The sequence below is a fragment of the Acanthopagrus latus genome, chromosome 16 (assembly GCF_904848185.1).
Source record: "Acanthopagrus latus isolate v.2019 chromosome 16, fAcaLat1.1, whole genome shotgun sequence".
Taxonomy (NCBI): domain Eukaryota; kingdom Metazoa; phylum Chordata; class Actinopteri; order Spariformes; family Sparidae; genus Acanthopagrus; species Acanthopagrus latus.
Window position 1 is genome coordinate 13,142,487 of NC_051054.1, and position 20,287 is coordinate 13,162,773.

The following is a 20,287-nucleotide window of genomic DNA, read 5'->3' on the forward strand; positions in this document are numbered from 1 at the left end:
ATTTAAGCTTTCCACATGTACCAAATCTCAAAGGAACACACACGCACACACACACACACACAGGATATTGCGCAGATGGTCGACACAGGCTCATGTTTTGTTTGAATGAATTTACTTCCAGCTTTTTAAATCAGAACGTAGTTGAGAGCGGACAGAGTGGATAGAATGCAACAACCGATATTCAACCAAATCCTTCCTGCAAAGACACATTTAGCTACCATCACATAGGCCTACCATTCACTTTCTGCACATTCTTGTCTAGGTAAGATTTGCATATTGCCAGAGCAACCGCCCCCCCCGTCGTTTATTATTTTCACATTGCTACCATCATCAAGTTCAACATCTCATATATAGAAAAAGGGGAATCTTCATGGAAACAAACCACTATAATAAATGTACCACCGTTTGTAGTTTTTTTTGTTTTTTTTTTTTTAAACCAAAAGAAAAAACCAAAAACAACTGATTCATAGAGATGAGGGGTTTCATGCATACTTGGGAGGTTAACAAAGCATAGGATGACTAATAGAGAGTACTACATTGTTATATCTAGGCAAAACCAGGTGGCACATTTACAGTTATCGGCCTGTTTGGTGAATGATCCCCAAGTTTTAAATGATCCTCGCACATCTGAACAGGTGGAGAGAAACGTGTACCTCGGTCACACTGGAGTTGTAGAGCAGACTGTTACTGTGTAATTCAATTAATTGCCCCCCAAAAAAGGAAAAATCCGATCGCTCATTTTTGATGTCCTTGTGGAGAAAAGAGGTTGTTAAGTGGCTAATTGTGGCTCCAACATTAACATGTTTTCAAGCGTCTCTGGAGAGAAAAGGTTAGACACACAACACCAGTATGAATAAGGTCATAAAAAGCCTGTTTTTTTTTTTTTTTTTTTTTTTTTTTTAAATATTCCAGTCGAGGGCAGGTGAGTCTGCAGCACCGTCGTACCCATATTGTGCTTGTTACTGTCGAATCGGTCAGGGCTAAACTAAACAAACAAACAAAAAAAAATCATAATAGAAAATATTAAAGGCTGACATAAATGGTGTGCAAGATTCCTTTTTCCTTCTATAATATCAATAAAATACTCATTGTCATCAACAGCATCATCGTTATCACCACAGTTTTTAAATAATAAAACAGTAAAAACTTAGAAAACAAAAATATTTTCTTCTTAAGACTTGGACTGAACAGAGAACAAAGAGTTGCAACACCGGGCTGACTGAGTCTATAGGTGCACAGAGAGGACCACAACACCAAACTCAGCACGAATGTCCGTCCGTCCATCGCTCGAATCATCTTTCACAATATCCTCCATCCTCTCTTTTAGAGTTCATCAGTCCCTTTTTAGACCTTCTTTATCATCCCTCTGCTCCTCCCTCACTTCTTCTCTTGTTGGCACAACATCTCTGCAAACTTGCATCGTGGCGTGGCGAGGTCACAGAAACATTGAGAGAACATTCCCCCGGTCCTCGTGTCTGTGCATCTGCATGTCCATCCTCCTCCAGCTCCTCCTCTCGCTCTCCTCCTACCGTTGCTCGGATGAGATTAGGATGTACTGATTCTGCCGATTTCTTGTCTGATGGCTGCAAGACAAGGGCAAATTTGGAAATCGTTGACAAAGTGTGGGGGGAAAATTACTCACGACTTCTATTTTTCTATGTTGGGATTTCACTCAGAATAGTAAAATTTTACTGCCGGCGAGTTGTAAAAGCCGCTGTGTGCGACAGACTAACGATTAAACTAATGATTGTGCTCCCCGCATAATGCAGTTGAACTTTGCTTACCGTTAATGATTTCGTCTTTCACCTTATGCAACTCGCGTACGACTTCATCCAAAATTTCCTGCAAAGCAACGAGGCGCTCATGAGTTCACAGGACGGGTACACTGCTACACAATCCCTTCTGTAAATAGAGCACTTTTATACCAACCTGTTTCATCCTGTCAAACTCTGTGTCTGATTCACTAGTGCTGCCGATGGGTCTCACTCTGCAACGCAAACGGATAAACTGGTTGAGTATAAAAGTGGCTGAGCCTTTTTACTCAACGGATGAGTATTGTGCCACACATTTAAGGATTATGTGTCATTAAAAGGGCTTTCTGTCACACGTAACCACGACATTTCTGCACTTGAAGATGAGTGTGATCCTGAAATCCCTGCAGCTACTGAGGTTTGCTTGTTATTATTTGGACAACACTTTCCGTCACCCCTCCTCTTATCTACAGACCTGGACACCAGTGAGGACTTATCCGCAGAGTTGGATCGCTCCCATGGCTTCTTCACAGCATCTGGAGAGGGGGAAGGGAATAAATTGCTTCAAAGAAAACAGCTCTGAAACAGTAGGCTGTGATGCAAAGCAGAAGATTTGCATGTTTTTAGAGCTGTGTTATGTAATGATCTGATGCGCAGGCTGTTCTGTACCTGTTGAGTTCTGCTGACCTCGACCGCCAGAGTCGTCCTGCAGGAGAGGAAGAGACCGTTCAAACATGGGAGTGTTATCAATCTTACATCTAACATTAAATATTTCACAAATGTAAATGTTTTGCTCTAAGACACAAACTTACCTCATCGGGTTTCTCTGAAGCTTTCCGTCTATGAGAGAGAGAAATGAGCACATGAGCGAACAGTGAGACGCACATACAGAGGTGTTGGTATAATATGTTATATAGTTTATATACAGGAGTTTTCAGGTGTTCTCTTCTGTTTCCATGACTGATTTTAAGGGAAAGGTGAGGGGTGTGCATTTGTGTGTGACCGTTTCACCTGCGAGCGAGTAAGGCATTCATCTCCTGCATCAGCCCCTCCCCACCACCACCACTGCCACCACTAGACCGGTTGGAGTCACTTTTGCCACCAGACCCTGGCGGACTGCTCTCATCCTGGAGAACGCATCAGAAAATGGGTTTCAGGCTTTTGCTGTGGGGGGTTTCTTACCCACACCAATATTATAACCAGACAGAGAGGACCTTTAACCACGGAGGCTCACCCTATGAACTTTACGTAGTTTGGCTCCAGCCAGTGCTGCAGCCAGTCCTGAGGGTTGGTGCTGGGCCCCAGGCGGACCCCCAGGAGGCCCTCCGCCAGTGGGCAGTGGAGGGGGCATGGGTGGGGGCACTGCCATTGGGGGTGGGGGACCCGGCGGTGGCGGGGGGGCTGGAGGACCAGCCATGGGTGCTGGAACTGCAGCCGGAGGTGCCACAGAGAGCATAGCTGGGTGACCTGCAGAGACAGGGGGGCCTGGGAGGGGCAGAGTTCGATACTGGTTAATGGCTGCACAGGTTCATTTACCTTTTGTGCCCCTTGGAAGGTTGTGGGGAGACCGTCTGAGGAATGATGTGCACTAATAATTTCTACTTGCACGACTGCTGGCTGCTGGGCCACATGTTTTCATGTTGAGAAGGATATTGGATATATGGTGAGTATACTGGATAAGCTAAGGTTTTGATATTTTCTACTTTACAGGCATTCATTGATTTTTAATTCATTTTAGTGCAGCATGAAAGTAATATTAATGTCTCATGGTAAAAAAAAAATTCAAATGGGGGCAGTTTAAGAATTCTAGCTTGCCGGTGATTCTGTAATTGCATGTGGGAAACTCAAACAACCAAGACGCCTTAAAGCAACAAACTGCTTAAACCTGCATATTATCCTTATCCTTATCCTACATATTCAAGGGATAATTTCAGGAATTTTACACATCAAAGTGTGTTTATGGGTCTCTGGGAGCGCTGCTGCTTCTGTGAGTAGTATGAAGCCTTTTTTTGGCTCCAGAGGAAGCTAAATATAATCTTAAAAATCACCTCCAGTGATGTCACTCCGTGGGTGAGTTGCATTGTGGGTTATGTAGGCGCCAGGTTTTAAAAGGAAGAAGAATGCATGGGATAAAAATGGTGATATCTGGTTCTGCTGTATTATTTGTTTTTAAAGTGTCAATAATGACTCCAGCAGTGTTAATACGAGTGCAGTTATCCTTAAAATTCATGGAAATTTAGCAAAATCCTGGTCAGGCCGATGTAAAAAAAGGTCTATCTCATATTTGAGTTTGAGAATAGTGATTTGACTTGAAATAATGACTGAGATGTAATATAAATGCTGACTTTGGGCTTTAATTTGAGGGTGTTTGCATCCATCAGGTGAACAGTGCATAAATTGTGGATATTTCTAATCGCAGTTATTTACTTGCCGTTGTTTGCGACTGATGGCACATATTCACTCGGCGACCATTTTTCTCAGGCAGACTAAGGATAGAAAGCTCAAATGCTGACACAATGTCATGCTGTCATGCTCCAGGTTCATATAATAACCAGGAGACTCACAGTTTGTTACAATTTCACTACATCCTGTTTGATCAACTGAGAAGATGTTGAATAATGAAATTCTGGAGGACATTTGGTCATAGTTCAAGACAGCATATAATATACTTACGTATGTAGTCCACCATATACTCATTAGCATTACTGTTCAATGACATTCAGTGCATTTTGCTTCCAGGTTTGTGTTTTTTTTTCCAGGAAGTGGTTGAATGCTAACATTAGCTGTTGTCTAACGTGAGGTAAGAGGCAATCAAATATGTTGTTTTACGTTAAAATTTGGCTCAGTGTCCTTCCTGAATATCACTATTGTCTTTTCAGTTGTAGGTAAACCAGGAAGCAGTGAAACACTAACAATTTTTCAGATTCTCTATGTTTTAAGGGACTTGCAACCAGGTAGACAGCAGTGTGACATTTGGGTTACTGGGTTATAAGAACTCCTTGGTTACCTGCTTGTACATTTAGTGTTTTAGGCTATTTGCATAGGAGACATTTTGACGAGTCACAGTAGGAGAAGCACAGGCATACATAATGAAACTACTGATGTCTGTTTGGCTGCTTCAGTTGAAGGGCCATGTCGGTTAAGTGTCACTCTGTCACATCTTTCTGCAACACTGAAATTAAACAAAGTCGTGGCTAATGTTATCAGCAACCTTGGTGCACTTCCTGCTGCGACAAGTCAAAGGCCGATTGTCCTGCTGCACTGGTAGAGTGCTGTGTGCTGAAATGGTAGAATGAGTTCTACGCTTCCAACATGTTTTTTTTTTTGTTCAAATTAGATAAAGAAGAAATTTTTGAAGAAAATTACACTTCAGTCACAAAACTTCATGTGCTCACCCTGTCGTTATTGTGGGCTTACGACACGTCTGTTTTTCATGTGTAACATTATATGTGAGGGGCGTTCACACACATTTGCACACATATATTAACACTCACACACTCACGCAGACACAGTGTACACATAACATCCCTCTGCTGAGAGACTACCTCCTCCTCTCTCCTCCTCATACTTACTGCTGCTGGCCATGGGGGCCTGCTGGGGGACGGGGGAGGGGGTCTTCTTGGGCGAGCCCCCGTCAGACATGGCAGTGTAAGAGGGGGGTGAGGAGGAGGAGGAGGAAGTGGTGGTGGGGGGCTGGGCCTGCTGGTAGTACATCTGCTGCTGCTGATGTTGCTGTTGTTGCGGATGCTGTTGCTGCTGAGGGTGGAAGGTGGATGCGTATGGGGGCTGCTGGCTGGGGGTGGGGCCTGGGGCAGTTAGGGGAGGCAGGGGGACGGCCTCGCAGTACTGCGGGGTGAGTGGCAGATGCTGCGAGTGAGGAGAGTAGGAGTCGTCTGGCTGGCCGTTGGAGTGAGGGTGGGGCTGGTGCGGGGGATACTGGTGAGGGCCTGTCACTGTGCTGGGGTCAAGAGGTGGGGGCTTCATTCTAGCGTTTAAGGGAGGAAGGGGGTGAGCCATCGGGAGGACAGGCTGCGGGGGCATACCCTGCCTCACGGGCATAGCCATCATAACGGGAGGGGAGGCAGACTGGGGATACTGGGCGTACATTTGTTGCAAATGTGAGGCAGACCAGGTGCCGTGTTTAGGGGGGAGCATGATGTCTTGTTGCTGGAGCTGCTGCTGAAGGTGGAGGTGGCGGGCTGCTGTGGGAGGTGACAGGGGGATCTGACGGACCTGTCGGCCCTGGGTGGTCACTCCTGCCTGGACTGGGGAAAAGGCTGAGGCGAGCGAGGTGGAGAGCTGGGAGGAGAGCTGGGCCTTGTCCCTAGCAGCCCCCGCCTCTTTCTCCTGAGAGGGAGAGGAGGAGGCGGAGGAGGGAGGAGAGGAGGAGGCCACGCGGACGTAGGAGGGTGGCAGTGTGCTAGCCCTGTACTGTCTGTACTCAGGAGGAGTGTCTGGGTGGATGGGAGGGGTGGAGACTTTATATTGGAGAGTGGAAACGACTGTGACGGGCAGAAAGAGATAGACAGAGATAGAGAGAGAGCGAGAGAGAGAGAGAGAGAGCGAGAGGAGATGCAGACGAAGAGGAGGGACGAAGGAGGGCAACAAACAAAGGAAAACAGAAAAGAGAAAAACGTGAGAAGAATGAAAAGCAACCAACAACTGAGCAAACCAAGCAAGTAAAGATGAGAAAATCAGGAGCAATCCAAAAAACGGAAGCCAGTAGCAAATAAGAAAGAATCAAAATATCATAAAAAGAACAAGCAGCAGAATGCAACATGACTGAGCCATGGTCAGAAGCATATGGCATTTCCCCCCAACAGTAGCTGGAAGAAAGAGATGGCAGTAGAGCATGTTGCAGGGACAGGGAGGTACTGATAGCGCCACTGACAGCAGGGACACAGGAGGATGTTTAAGTCTGTATGTGCTTTTACTGGGGGTGGGGGGGGGCAGACTTGAACATTTATATGTGTGCATGGATAAAAAAGCATAAGGGCGTACAGACTGGGAGGGAGCAGTGGTCGGAACTAAGACGGGAGACACTAACACACATCGAGGAAGAACCTGTTTACCTCCAGGAAACCTACCGTGTCAGAGAGTGGAATCTGTGGTATGTGTTAGAGCTGAGGTCACTTGTTTGCCGCGGGAAAGTAAAGTGTGCTGTGCCTGACCCAACACTGATAACTTCCCTCATTACAAACACAACAAAAGCGGAGCAAACATCCATTTGCTCCCCTGCAGAGTGTGCTATGGCAGCTTTTGTCTAAAGTGTTTGTGTAGCTAGGAGCAAACGCTATGCCAGCCCCTGTATTCATTTTGGTCTCCAGAGCAGCGTGTAAAACAAGAGCGTGTGGTGTGTGTGTTGTGCGTGTGTGTTCATACAGCTGGGTGTGGGTGTGTTTGTTCAAGCCTCACCTGATCCTGATGTTCGTCGCTCCCTCTCCTTGTGCACCATCTGATGCTGCTCCATCATCCTATGAATTGAAAGCATTTCACTGCTCTTTAACTGTAGAATGACCGCCTTTCTGTTCATTATTAATGAATAACACACAGGAACGCTGATGGCTGCGCTGTCCTTAAATTAAGCCTTTGCTTCTCTTGCATGCTGCTGTTGGTAAATCCTACCTCCTCTGCGCCTCGCTTTCCTCTGAAGAGGGCCCATTTTGGCGCTGGACGACTGGACCTGAAAGACACAAGTTGGAAAAAGTTAAACTCCATGAAAGCAATAAAAAACAGTAGCGATCTACACACAAGACAAGCTTTTTATAAGGAAAGGAGCCCGTCAGTGAGGCCCTGGTGCCACTCAAACCTCCATCCCTTTAAAGTTCCTCTCCTGCTCTTCATTTCGTATCTTATTTTTCTAAACTCGTCTTCCTTCCTTTTTGTATTCACTCTGTATTTCTCTTTTCTGAAAAGACCACCTCCTGAACATTAGTACCTCTGCTTTTTATCTGTTCATTCCTTGTATTGGTTGCCTGACTACTGACAGAACCGTTGATTTATGCCGTTGATAAAAATCGGTCAACTCAGTGGAGTGGATGGATTCAAAAGTCTGGATCAAGGCTGCTCTGGACCAGGTAAGCACATACTGCACTGTAAAAAAAGGTGCTAGGATGCCACTAGGATCCCAACTTTCTTTTTTTCAGAAGAAACATCTGGTGGGCAAATCAAACCTTATGATGGGCCATCTTTGGCCCCAGGCCCCACCTTGGACAGCCCTAGCCCTGCTCTGGACAACCCTAGTCCACCAGTGTGTTGTCAGACAAGAACAGTCCCGGAAATCCAACAAAATTTCAACAGAAAAGGTTCCTCAACATTACTGTCAGTAGGCAGGGGGGGATGGGCCGGGTCCATTTTATTCACCCACGACTAGCAAGCTGACTCCATTGGTCCCTTTTGTTTCAGAGCCATTATCGAGGCTCAGATTCTTACAAACCTCAATCAGATAAGAATCAATATGTCATGCAGACTAAACTAACATTTTTAATGGGTAAACCCCTTCTGCCCCAGCACCCTCTCTGTTGTGTGGGACTGAAGAGAGGGGATTCTAGGTGAACAAGAAACCCATGAAATAGTGATACATTTAGGTCATTCTTCTAAATACATCCCCTCCCACTGCTGATTACTGTACAATGAAAATTGTTTACCAGTGGTGAAAATGCTGTGAATTTCTTCATCTCACAGCTTAGAACAGTAGTTTTAATGTCCTGTAAGTATTACATATACTAAAGTGTGTTGTTGCATCTTGTTCAAAGTCAGTGACATCTTCCAGTCTCTCTGTATGGTATGTATGAATTCAATAGAGATTCACTGTGAGATAGAATTCCATCTGTAAACAAGCCATCATCATTATAATCTTCAGATAAAAAAACAGTCAGCGCAGAGAGTGCAGGAAGCTGTGTTTACTGAATGAACAGAGCACAGCCGGCATCATGTGAGGCACTTTTGCCCCCGAGAGCCAACAAGCTGTTTATAATGTGATTTGCTCAACATGCTGCCAGCCACAGGAATTCCAACTGTAAACCACAGCAGAAATTAAGCAACGAGAGCTGAAGAAAACATCCCGCAAATATGAATTCAACACAAGCTCCAGCATAATTATAGACGGGATTAGTTTGCAATTGCGTTCCGTCAATAAAGGGTGAGTCATCAACATTGTTTCATGAAGTTCCCGTCAGCCCCATGATCATCTCAGTTTAGCACTTTGCTTGTTGACCAACTACAGACAGCGTTCAGCCTCCCACCCCCCAGCTGAGAGACAGAGTTAGAGCCTCATTCTGGGGCGCGCTATTAACAGGCGGCATCAGGGAGAGCGCTGATCACATATCACCAGAATACCAGTCATTAAACTTCAACGCCCATCGTGACATCAACAACACCCACGGGTGATATTTCTGTTGACGGTGTCTGGAGCATGGGGGTGGCTGGCAGGCGGGCAGGGCCATGGGGGCAATCAACACAAAACAGAGCTGTGGCTTCAGAGTGCAATTTGAAAAACACAATTGGGATCAGAGTGAGGGCTGAAAATGATGATTATAACTACTTGGGATTTTCACCTGAGCCTTCTATATTTTCCCTTCAATGTAATTTTGCATCAGATGTGCCCCTTCCATCAATGTCTAATGGAGTTTTTTTTTTGCCTATTACCTCAAAATCTTCAGACCAAGCTTGCTAAATGAAGTATCACTTGCTGATAATGACATACTGCGACAGCCGACCTGGTTGGTACATTTCTTTTATTGCATTGCGACTATAAAGCACAGAGAGACGACGCGCAGCCTGAAACACGTCTTGTTTCCTTGCTCCCTGACACTCCTCTGAACTCTGCTTGTTGGCTCATGGTAATTATGCGCTCAGCTGGCAAAGCTGCACATTAAATTTAGCAAATATCCTGAGAGAAAGTCCCCCTCTCTCTGTGCAAGACTAGAGGACATTGAAATAATGATTAACTGCTTTGATCAGGCTAGATTAAGCATATTAAGAACTTATTTCTGATGCTCTAAGAGGGAGCTGATGGATGCGGTGGAAAGGTGTGCAGGTTTCGTAAATGCACACTTTCTGTTTAGGCATCAGCAAGACAACTTGTTTTGTAAATGTTGTATTAGTTTGCACCAGCAGCAATGTTGCATAAAGATAAATCGTCAAGAAAGGATTGAAGAATATAAAGACACAGATACTAAAACACAATGTATTCCCCAGTCTACCTCCATTATGTATTTCTTCATGTGAGACTTCAGGGATTCATTCTTAAAAACAGGACCCGGCACTTTATCAACACCTTTCCGCAGACATTAATGAAGTCGATGTGGAGGTGACGATTAGCACCCCAGGTGTATCTGTGCGTATGTGCACGCGTGTGTGTGTGTGTCTCCACTGCTGACTGTTGATTGCCATGGTGAAGGTCAGAGTACAGGAAGGCTCAGGGGATGAGAGGGCCTGATCAGGCTTGTAAGCACTTTATGGGAGCTCAGGAGACCAGTGTGTGTGTGTGTGTGTGTGTGTGTGTGTGTGTGTGTGTGTGAGTTGTCTTGACGTAACAAAAAGAAAAGAAAGAAAAAATCAATTATTCCTCCCTCTTGTTCTCCTTCACTTTTTTCTTTGATCTGTCTTTGACATGATCACTTTGAGATAAACTCAAAGTGTTCACTGACTTTTATTCTGTCTGTGGTAATACCCCCTTTTGAGTCTCAAACCCCTGACAATAAGGCTACTAGTGTAGTTTAGCGTCGCCCATCACAAGTTTGAGCTGCAATGTGTTTGTTACAGACTGGTAAATCTCCTGATTGCAACCGATTTTCAGGCTCTCCTTCTCAAGGACTCAAGTAAAATATGTGTCCTCCCCACAGCTCTTTGTAAGATGAATCCTTGGTTAAATGTACTCTGTTATTGTCCACCACTGTTAACAGCACAATGCAGAGCCACCTACACCCCTCTCTCCATTTCACAGTGTGGTGCTCAACGTCACGTTACCATGGAACCAAGCACGGCTAGCGGACACAATTCTCTACAGCACAGCACTTACTGAGGATGATGATGGCAGAGGACACCCTTCTGAGGACACCAGGTGAAATCTCTGGAGTCCGCATGATGTGAACCATGAGATGTGTCTTCTGTGGCTACCGTATGTGACTTCTTCCGGCACGAAACAGCGTAAAGAACGTGGTCGAATAAGCGAGGAGGTATTTTCCACGGACGGAGGAACTTTTGCCTTGCATGACGAGGCCCATCATCCCACATCTGAATGCACCCAAAAAAAGGAGGGCTGCCATGTGAGCACGGTGGGCTTCGACATCCAGGCTCCATACGGGATATTTTAACCACCAATGGGAAAGCAAGGATGGGATGACACGGCACTTAAACACTCACAAATATTCTCTCTCAGTATCTTACTTACTTACATGCACACACACACACACACACACACACACACACACACAACTTATAAGTAGCTTGTAACCAGAGTGGGTCAGATGCTATTTACTAAACTAAGAGTAGGCGTAAGTTTGGCTTTAAACTGTTAGGGTTCATAATGTATTTCAATGTTTAAGAAAAAAAACAAACCAGAAAAAACTACAAATCTGTCTGTTTAACCAAATGTCTCTAATTATTCTGCATTCCTGCTACACACAGCTGTTATGTTTGACTTTAGAAGGGGATGAAAAGCATTGTATTGCAGTGAAAATGGAATAAATCATCTTTGAAAGGCGAAAAGTCATCAGTCATCAACCGACCCAGCCCTGCTATTGTTGTTATTGTTTGGCTCAGTGTGCAGAGAGCAGCTGCAGTACACAACTCCAACCAGCAGAGGGAAGTACAGCTTAGTTAAGTAGGTACGCTTCATGGGCTTTGAACATTGCAGTGAATTGAATATGGATGCATAATCAACAATTTATATAATTATTGCGCCATTGCGTCAATATTCCCGCTCATGGTGAGCACACTTCTGGTCTGTGTACAATGTACTTCCTGTTTAACAGGTCTGATGAGAAAGTGTTAATCATAGAGAGTCTACGTGCACTCGAAACTATGCAGATTATTTGGTTGTGGTTACAGGACATTCTTTATGAAGACCAAATAGTGTGATCACAGACGAAAGCAGTACATTGTCATTTGAACCACAATCCATTTAAGGAACCCATAATTTAAGATTCAAGAACATTCCGTAAGATGTGCCAGGAAGTCAAATACAAATCAGGCCCTCAGCCCCCTCACGGAGAAAGTCCTTAATGAAAGGACAACAGAGCGGACTGTGTGATTAAATGCCAAAAAGATTCATTTCTATCATATCTAATGAATCCTCACCTCCACTGTCAGGTGAGCTGAGGACATTGAGGGCGAACAGCATGGCGTTGGAGAAGGTGGTGGCCTCCTCCTTACTGGCAAAGTTCAGCCCATAGACCTGCCGGGCGTCACGCCACTGATGGAAGGTTGGGGTGGCCTGATTGTACTTCAGGCCCTTCACTATGGAGTAGTTGATCACCACCTGCAAGAAGGGATGGAAAATTAAGTTGTGAATTAAAATGTTATGGGGATTTGATATCTTAACAGCTGTATGGACATTCAACACCAGTGTCCCTGTGCTCGGCTTTGCTTGAGGATTTTCTATCCTCTGTAGGTTGATTAGGAAATACAAGAACATTTTCTTGTAATTATATGAAGTGACTAATAGACCAAATGTGGATTTGCTTGACTTTTTCAATCGTGTACAATTAGCTTCAAGTTTTGGAGTCAAAATAAGTCAATCAAAGAGCCGGGGTTAGTTCTCAGACAGAGTTGTTCAAAGTGGGCGTCTCAGTGAATGACGCTGAAACATATTAGTATGAGTTATTTTATAAGAAAAAAAAAAGGAGATCACACACAATTGCCTAAATGAGTGTGATTTTATTAAAGAGATAGTATAGACTTACAGTAGTCTGGGCACATTTTTGGTTTTTTTCTCACTTTTTCCACCAGAGTGGAAAAAAAACATGCCTGATGACGATTTTTATGTATTTGATGAAACAACAAACAACAATTTTAGACTATCTTGGCTCAATTGTTGAAGGTCTATGGGATCAAATACCATCTATATCCAGGACTCCAGGAATTGAGCAAAACTAATGAAGTTAACTACAGGAGGATGAGGTGGAGTTTGTCTGAGGGCAAGGCCCGCAGTCTCAGACTTCGAAATCCCCTGATCATCATGCTGCATTATCAACAATCATATTGCACCAAATCCATCAAGAAAAGACGTAAACGTAAATGTACATTTTTCTCAACTTGCTTTTTGCTAGTGTTGCATTCATGCCATATCAGAGTTACTGTGATTATGAGTTTCTGACTTGTGAAAAGCCTTAACACCAACATCCAAGCTGTGATTAGAACTGACAAACTTCCTCCGATTCGTATGAAAGCTCCAATATCTCGACAACGGTTTGAGGGAAAGAACTAATGAACGCAAAAATTAACTGTCTCATGACAAAATTCTTCCACCATGAAATCCACTGGGCGTCACAGTCTTAGCTGATGCTGATTAAATGTCTCTCACCTGCTGGTCCTGCAGTTTGACGCCCACCACTCTGAAGGTGTTGTTGGCAGTGTTGTGGTAGATGTTGATGCGGCTGAAGCCCTGCTGCCCAGGCTTGATGGGCACCCACTTCTTACTGGCATCGTCGTAGACCATCACCGAGGCCCGCGCCTGGCAGATACTCTGTTCACTGATGGCAGAGAGACAGAACATGATGAGAGTCAAGTTGTGTATTGAAACATCGCGTTGTTGACTGGAGAGCTATTCAGAGATGCGGTCAATTCATTTTCTTTTATCAGTTTCTCGTAAAAAAAAACACGTGATTGTTATTTCCTGTAATGTGAGCAGGATTCGGTTCTCTAAATAATAGAGACTACTGGATCATGGAGATGTTTCACAGCACTGGTCATTCTCAATACGTTACTGCACACCAGAAAAGCGCAAATGTGATGGTGGTCAATAAAATCAAAACCAGGCAGATACGGTTACTCTGTGATTATCTGGGTAGCTGAGGGGTCACTGGGGAGCCACACCTTTCTGCAGCGACCACTACAAGTCACCACATGAGGAATAAGACACTGCCACTGTAGAAATCTGACAGTGTGTGTGTGTGTGTGTGGGTGTGCGTGCGCGCTGCACAGCCATTTTTTTTAAGAGCTATAAACAAGACCTCAACCTAAAACTGAACCCTGGAAAATTCCCCTGCAGCAGTGCAGGAGGGTGTGTGTGCAATGTGTTGGGTAATGACACAGTGTGTTAAAAACGCAACAGAAGTGTTTGATCAGCAAAGCGTATCACCAGCTGGAGGCTCATTTGGTAAGAAGCAAATGAAAAAAGTCACACAACACGCGGTGACAAATAAGCATAAAGTCATCGCAACCACAGAGCTGAGAAGGGATCACTGAAAAGAGGAGGAACTTGGCCAGTGACTTATGTGGTCACATCACAAAATCACCACTTTCAAGTGCTTTAGCTGGAGGAGACACAGAACCACATACAGTACGCTACTGTTATGACCTCAGCACCGCATGGGCCTGAAGGTGTTAAAACGGCCTCCTATGGAAACACATGGCAGCAGGTGGAGAGGTGATGTGTCCGGGTGGAGGTGAGGTTAACCTGCAGAACCTGTGAAGCGACTAAATGCTTCTCTCATTTTCACTTCCAACACCCGAGGGACCGATTCTCTGGCAGCGAGTCACACATTCGCAGCATGAAGGCGTGAGGGCCAAGAAAAGCAAACTGAGGAACGCTGCTGATGTGCTCACTGACTGTCAAGGTATTCTAGTGCCGTAGCCTCTGCAGCGAGATGACAGGAAGCAAAACAAAACAAATGTGGTCACTGCGGCAGAAGGGGTGAACAGGATCAGGTTAGGGCTGGGCAATATATATCTATATTATATCATTATCATGATGTGAATCTATGTACTTAGATTTTGGATATCAATATCAAAAATGATGCAACTTGAAACTGCCTGTTATTTTTCTCAGTTAATCATTAAATCTATCAAATGCCAGAAAGTAGAGACAATGTTCACAACATCCCAGAGCCAAAAGTGATCAACATCAAGTATCATGATTTGCCTGACTGACATTTGAAAAAATGACAAACAAAAGCAACACATTCTCACAATTGATGTGTTTCACATATTTGTTTGAAAAAACTAAATGAAATGATTAATTAATCATCAAAATAGTTAGTTTGTAAGGATGCAGTCATATAGTGGTCTTAAAGGGTTAAAATCATACCGTGTGGCTTATATTTGCTAACTCCTTCAAACGTATTGGTGTTGTGAAAAAATTATCTCAAATTCAAGTTTTAATGTCTGTATAATATTTTGTGAAATTATAAGACAGAGGTTGCTCAACAGTTTGACAATAATAATCATATACAGTATTGTGAAAAACTGTATACTATGATACTATGAGACCAGGACGGTTACTGTACTGTGAAAATATCATACTCGTGCAATGCAAATTATTTGTTTTCTCTGACTGACAAATTAACCAAACTGTTGCAGCTTTAAAATTCAAGCTTTCACACAACCTGTCAGACTTTTCTTGAGAGACGATACAGTTTCAGTCAGGCAAAGACTGTGCCTTACAGTCACATTTTAAATCCAATTTTACATCAAATTTGACAAAACATTAATATTCGAGAAATGATTCCTCAGGAGAGATTTCCTGGCAGAATAACACTTTATATTACAAAACAGTGCATGAGAGCGAGGAAAAAAGAACCCAAGTATGATCAATTGTTCTATCATCTTGAGAGCCTGAAGTGAATGAGATTATACGGCGTAACGTTGAACCCCTGGCAATTTACCCCAGTTACATTAACAATAAAAATGCCAGCAATAATAAAGTGAGATATATGAATAGCCAGATTACGAGGACTTGGTTTCCCTGAGGACGGCTGTAACATTCAAACACCAACAATGAACCCTCCCTCCCTCCCTCCCCTGACAACCTTTCCTCCGATGTGCCACTCTGCAGGAGGAAGTCAGCATGACACCTGAGAGACCCCCCTCCCTCTCTCCCTCCCCCGGACCGCTGTAACACATGGTTCTGTCTCAGCCGGCTTCCTCTCACTTTCCTGCCGTCATCTGCTCTCCGGTTCCCTTGCGGTGGGCTGAACAGCCTCAAATAACTCAGCAGTGATGTGAGAGCAGTGCTGCTAATGGCTTCACACGAATGCCGCTTATCTTTTACCGTTGTCGTTTGATGCCCTTGATATTCAGCATTTGAAACATAGAGATATTGAGCGCATTTTGGGTGCGACAAAAGAAGAATCTCAGGGGTAATGAACCTCTCTGACAGGGGGCAGGTGTACACAGATGTTTATCCCCATGCAAACAATATCAGAGCACTTAAAAAAAAACTGCACCGCCACATTGTGCTTTTCCCGAGGGAGAGGCCTGCAAAGCTCACTTGACAGATGGATTTCATCAACGACTCCCACGATTACAACCACCCTCCCTCCTTCCAACGTCCGTCATTCCCCACTGCACAACTGTTGTCGAGTTAACCGGCAGCGATATATCACGTCCAAGCTATCAAAACACAATTTATTTATGACAATGATTCCAGCAGAGACAAAATTAAGACAGCAGCGAGTCTAGATGCTGACGGCTGGAAAACGGTTACACAATCGAGACCCTCCATCTAGGGACAAACAGGAAACGTGTTTCAAAATCAAACAGGAAACCCATTTGTCATTAACACAAGTAAATGAGAGTGGAAAGTTCCTTAAACACATTTAAACGGAATCTGAATTCAAAATCAAAATCAAAACGCGTTTGACAGCCGGGACATGGACAAGATTCCTCCTTAAGTTCAAAGTCGATTCCTTCCAGTTGAAAATAATAATGAGTTTCAACACTGAGAGCCAGGATGAATGAATGGAAAAAGGTCCCCACCTCTATGTTCAAGGAGAACCTCCTATTCTGGATGTGAAACCATGAGGGATAACTACAGACATCATGTTTCCTCCATCTCTAAATAAGTTAAACAGACTCTCTAATCACATAACAGACACTTCTCCCCACTTCAGAGACCCAACAGACCACCAGAGTTTCCCTGGGAAAAGGAAAGGGAGGGGAGGAGGGAGGTGGCTGCATCTCTTTCATGGATCTTCTTACAAAAACAGACCCTATTTCTGGAGCAGTTTGGGCCAGAGGGATGGACGAGTGCCTCCAGCTTGACGCTGACGGTTTCAGTTCTCGTCAAGCAGTCCGAAATAAAGCTGGCGTCTCGTCTTATTGCTCATTTACGCTCAGCACATTGCTCAATCAACACATGATGGGATGTGGAACAAGAAAAAAAAGAAGAGGAAGAGGATGGTGATGGTTGAGACAATTCCTCAGCAAGCTCCTCATCCAGACCTTCACAGGCCTCTCACCACTTCTGACAGCGTGCCGAATGCTTCTGTGTTTGATCCAGCGACTCTCCCTAGGTCACATGACGAAGACGAGACAAGGCACAATAGAGGGCGCATGATGGCTGCATTACATCACAGCCGCATCGACAGACAACAAAAACATGAAGAGGCTCATTTTGCTCAAACGCTTGATACTTTCAGAAAAAAGGGGTGGTTGAGTAGAGATATGACTATGTGTTTGTGATGAAACCGGCGATATGGCATAATCCGAGAAAGGTCAGTTATTGCTGAAAATCACAAATCAAGTGACATTACAATAACGCGATGAATCAAACCAATGCTCAGAGCAGGAATGAGCATAACAGGAAGAACTGAAGGTCAAATTAAAGAGACGGTGTGGAAGATTTCCACATTCAAATGTCTAAAAACAACGCAATCTGTTATGTGTCCTTGCATTACTCTAAATGTAACTCACAGTTTTCAAAGATGGCCTCCTGCTACAACTTCTGGGGAAACATCAGATGATGCGACGGAAACAGGTGAATGTGAATAACGTGGATAAAACATGACCTCACCTGTGAACATCTCTTAGTCAAGTCAATGGATGTTTATTGCAACGGTGAGCGTCGCCATTGTCACACCTCACCAACTACTATTATCTTTTGTCACTGAGGGTCTCAGTGACAAAAGATAGAAACTGTGCTATAAAGAACAAGAAAATCTGTTTAATCCTGTATCACTGTTGGAATACAGTGCTATTTTAACTTATCTTTATGAGAAAATAACACTAACATCATCTTTGATCAAGTATTTGCAAATAATTATTAAATATAAGGAATTATCATTTTTGAAAATGTTCTTACATTGTGTAAATATTACCATATATTTTCCAAAAGCATACTGTCTAGTAATAGAGTCAAATTGTATCTTAAGTTATAGATTTTTAAATACATATCTGTATATATTACCTGTGTATAAATTAAAATACATTTCATAATATTACTCTTGAAGCAAAACCCTATGGATTGTATCATGAAACATATGTGGGCTTCTTCCATATGAAACTGTAAGTTGCAATATATTAAATTGTGCTTTGTAGTACATGTCAACATGTGCATGTTCCATACATGTAAACGGCAAAAGCTAAACGACGATCCAAAATGCTCCTGCAGAGTCAGTGCGTTCTTCACAATCGACCCCGGTCACGTGAACCACTGTTAATATAAGAATATTGATTAAATCTGCTCTGCTCTGTCTCAGTAAGGTGCAGATCGTCTGAATGAACGACAGCTGACTGATCATGTGCACAGTTAGTCTCTTCGGGCCAATCCAATCCTCTGAAGGTTTGAGCCTGCTGGTATTTTCCCTCTTGTGTATTCCATACACTACATCTTTAAAAATGCATAAGCGCTCCACTCCCTACCGGCTCATGAATAAAAAAAGAAATACTGTTCCTCACACCACACTGAGAGGCTAATGAGATGAGCAACAAATATTTAAACTGTTGTTTTTAAAGTCTGTAGCTGTTTCTTTTTTTCTTTCTATTAGCTGACAATATAATTATCTGTGCAGAGAAAACACATGTTTCCTGATTTTAAAGTCTGGCTCATATGAAGGATCAGCTCGACTTGATTTGGCCAACAGCTCCTGTCTGAGCTTTTTTTTTCACCTTGTTTTTGCTGGACTAAGCAGATTTCTCAGCGGAGTCTGAATAATGTTCACCTCAAAAGGCAGCCTGAGACGGGCCGAGAGCAAAAAAAAAAAAGACAAGGAGCACAGAGTGCAGAGAGTGAGAGCGGGAGATGAATAGAGACAAAAACAAGGGCAGAGAGGATATGAAGGCTTCTGCCACGCTGAGCACTTCCTCATGTCAAATAAGCCTCATAGGCGAGTGGTGAAAAGGAGGCCACATTCCCAGGCTTTTGAATTAAGCAAAGCACTTCCCTGCACACATGGTTAGACATATGTGCCCCCCACTCACCCCACCCTCCTCCACACAAATCCTATACATGCACTCTCTTCAGTGTCACGGCTGTGTGTTTTCAGTCCATTAGCAGTGCATCTCAGTGGAGGGTTAGAGAAATGATGCCTGAGCCTGATCCTGTGTACATCATGCATGGGTTGAGTGTGTATACTGTATTTAGGTGGAGCACTTTCAGGTTTCCGGGAGATTCCGCAGCTTCACCATTAAATCATTGGATGTATTTAGGCAGGGAAAGCGTTTCCTTGGCATACTGAGAGAATGGGTCGGGGCGGCGGGGTGCATGCGGATTTCTCTCTGGGTAGCACCCGAGGGCAGAGCTTCTGTTATCATGGCAATTAGCTTTTGTTGCCGGGGTAATTGTTTCATCCTGCTGGTTCACAGTGGAAGGCACCCGAACAGACCCGAACAAATGATGAGTCATTCAGATCGGCCACGCGTGGTGATGAAAACTAAATGTTGAAAAACACGACCAAAGGCTGTAGAGAAGTGTGCCGTCAGCAAAGATCTATACATGTTGGACCGCTGATAAACAGGTACTGTCGTATACTGGATAATGACAAAGCTAGACATCACTATGAGAGTCCTCTTGGTTCAGTCTCAACACCGGTTATGAAACACTCTCAACTGAATAATAATCCCCTTATATGACCTACATAAACAAGCAAGACCATCAGTGGGAAGATTGGCTGTTTCTGAATAGTAATTCTTAATATCGCCATCTTATTTCACCTGCATCATATCATCGCTGTTAATCTTACACAGCCACAAACATATACATGACCTCAAATTTTTAATCATTTGTGTCTTTCCTTCAGTTGCTTTCAAAACAAACACACAAGACAGCCAGATCCAGATCATTGGACGGTGCTGCTCATAGCACTTTTATCAACAAGGGTTGCCACAATTAACAAAAATAGAAGTTCCTTTTCGCCCACTTTAAATTTTCCTTGAGTAATGCAGTTAGTCTAGCTTTGTTATACTTAACTTTGTTATAACATAAGTGATGAAGTTAAGTGGCCATGTAGCACCTCCACTCAAATGGAATTAAATACTTTCCCAAAAATGTTTAATAGTATGTTTTGAGGCATTTGAAGCTTTATTTGATAGATGGGAACAGGAAATAAAGGGATGGAAAACAACATGCAACAAAAGGTCCTTGACTGGACTCC

At 43.7% G+C, this 20,287-nt stretch overlaps 1 protein-coding gene across 3 annotated transcripts in view; it reads right to left on the reverse strand.

Moving 5' to 3' along the window:
• Positions 1-93: 93 nt before the first annotated feature.
• evla (Enah/Vasp-like a) overlaps positions 94-20,287 on the reverse strand; it is a 39,033-nt gene continuing 18,839 nt past the window's right edge. Inside the window, exons 2-13 of one of the 3 annotated variants that reach the window (XM_037071799.1) lie at positions 13,279-13,447; positions 12,054-12,234; positions 7,377-7,434; positions 7,167-7,225; positions 2,986-3,236; positions 2,763-2,878; positions 2,564-2,591; positions 2,421-2,457; positions 2,227-2,287; positions 1,930-1,987; positions 1,785-1,842; positions 94-1,583 (exon numbers count right to left, since the gene is read on the reverse strand). In XM_037071799.1, the coding sequence (XP_036927694.1) occupies positions 1,546-1,583; positions 1,785-1,842; positions 1,930-1,987; positions 2,227-2,287; positions 2,421-2,457; positions 2,564-2,591; positions 2,763-2,878; positions 2,986-3,236; positions 7,167-7,225; positions 7,377-7,434; positions 12,054-12,234; positions 13,279-13,447 (1,114 nt within the window). In that variant the 3' untranslated portion in view covers positions 94-1,545. The other 2 variants (XM_037071797.1, XM_037071798.1) reach the window with 2 other exon arrangements.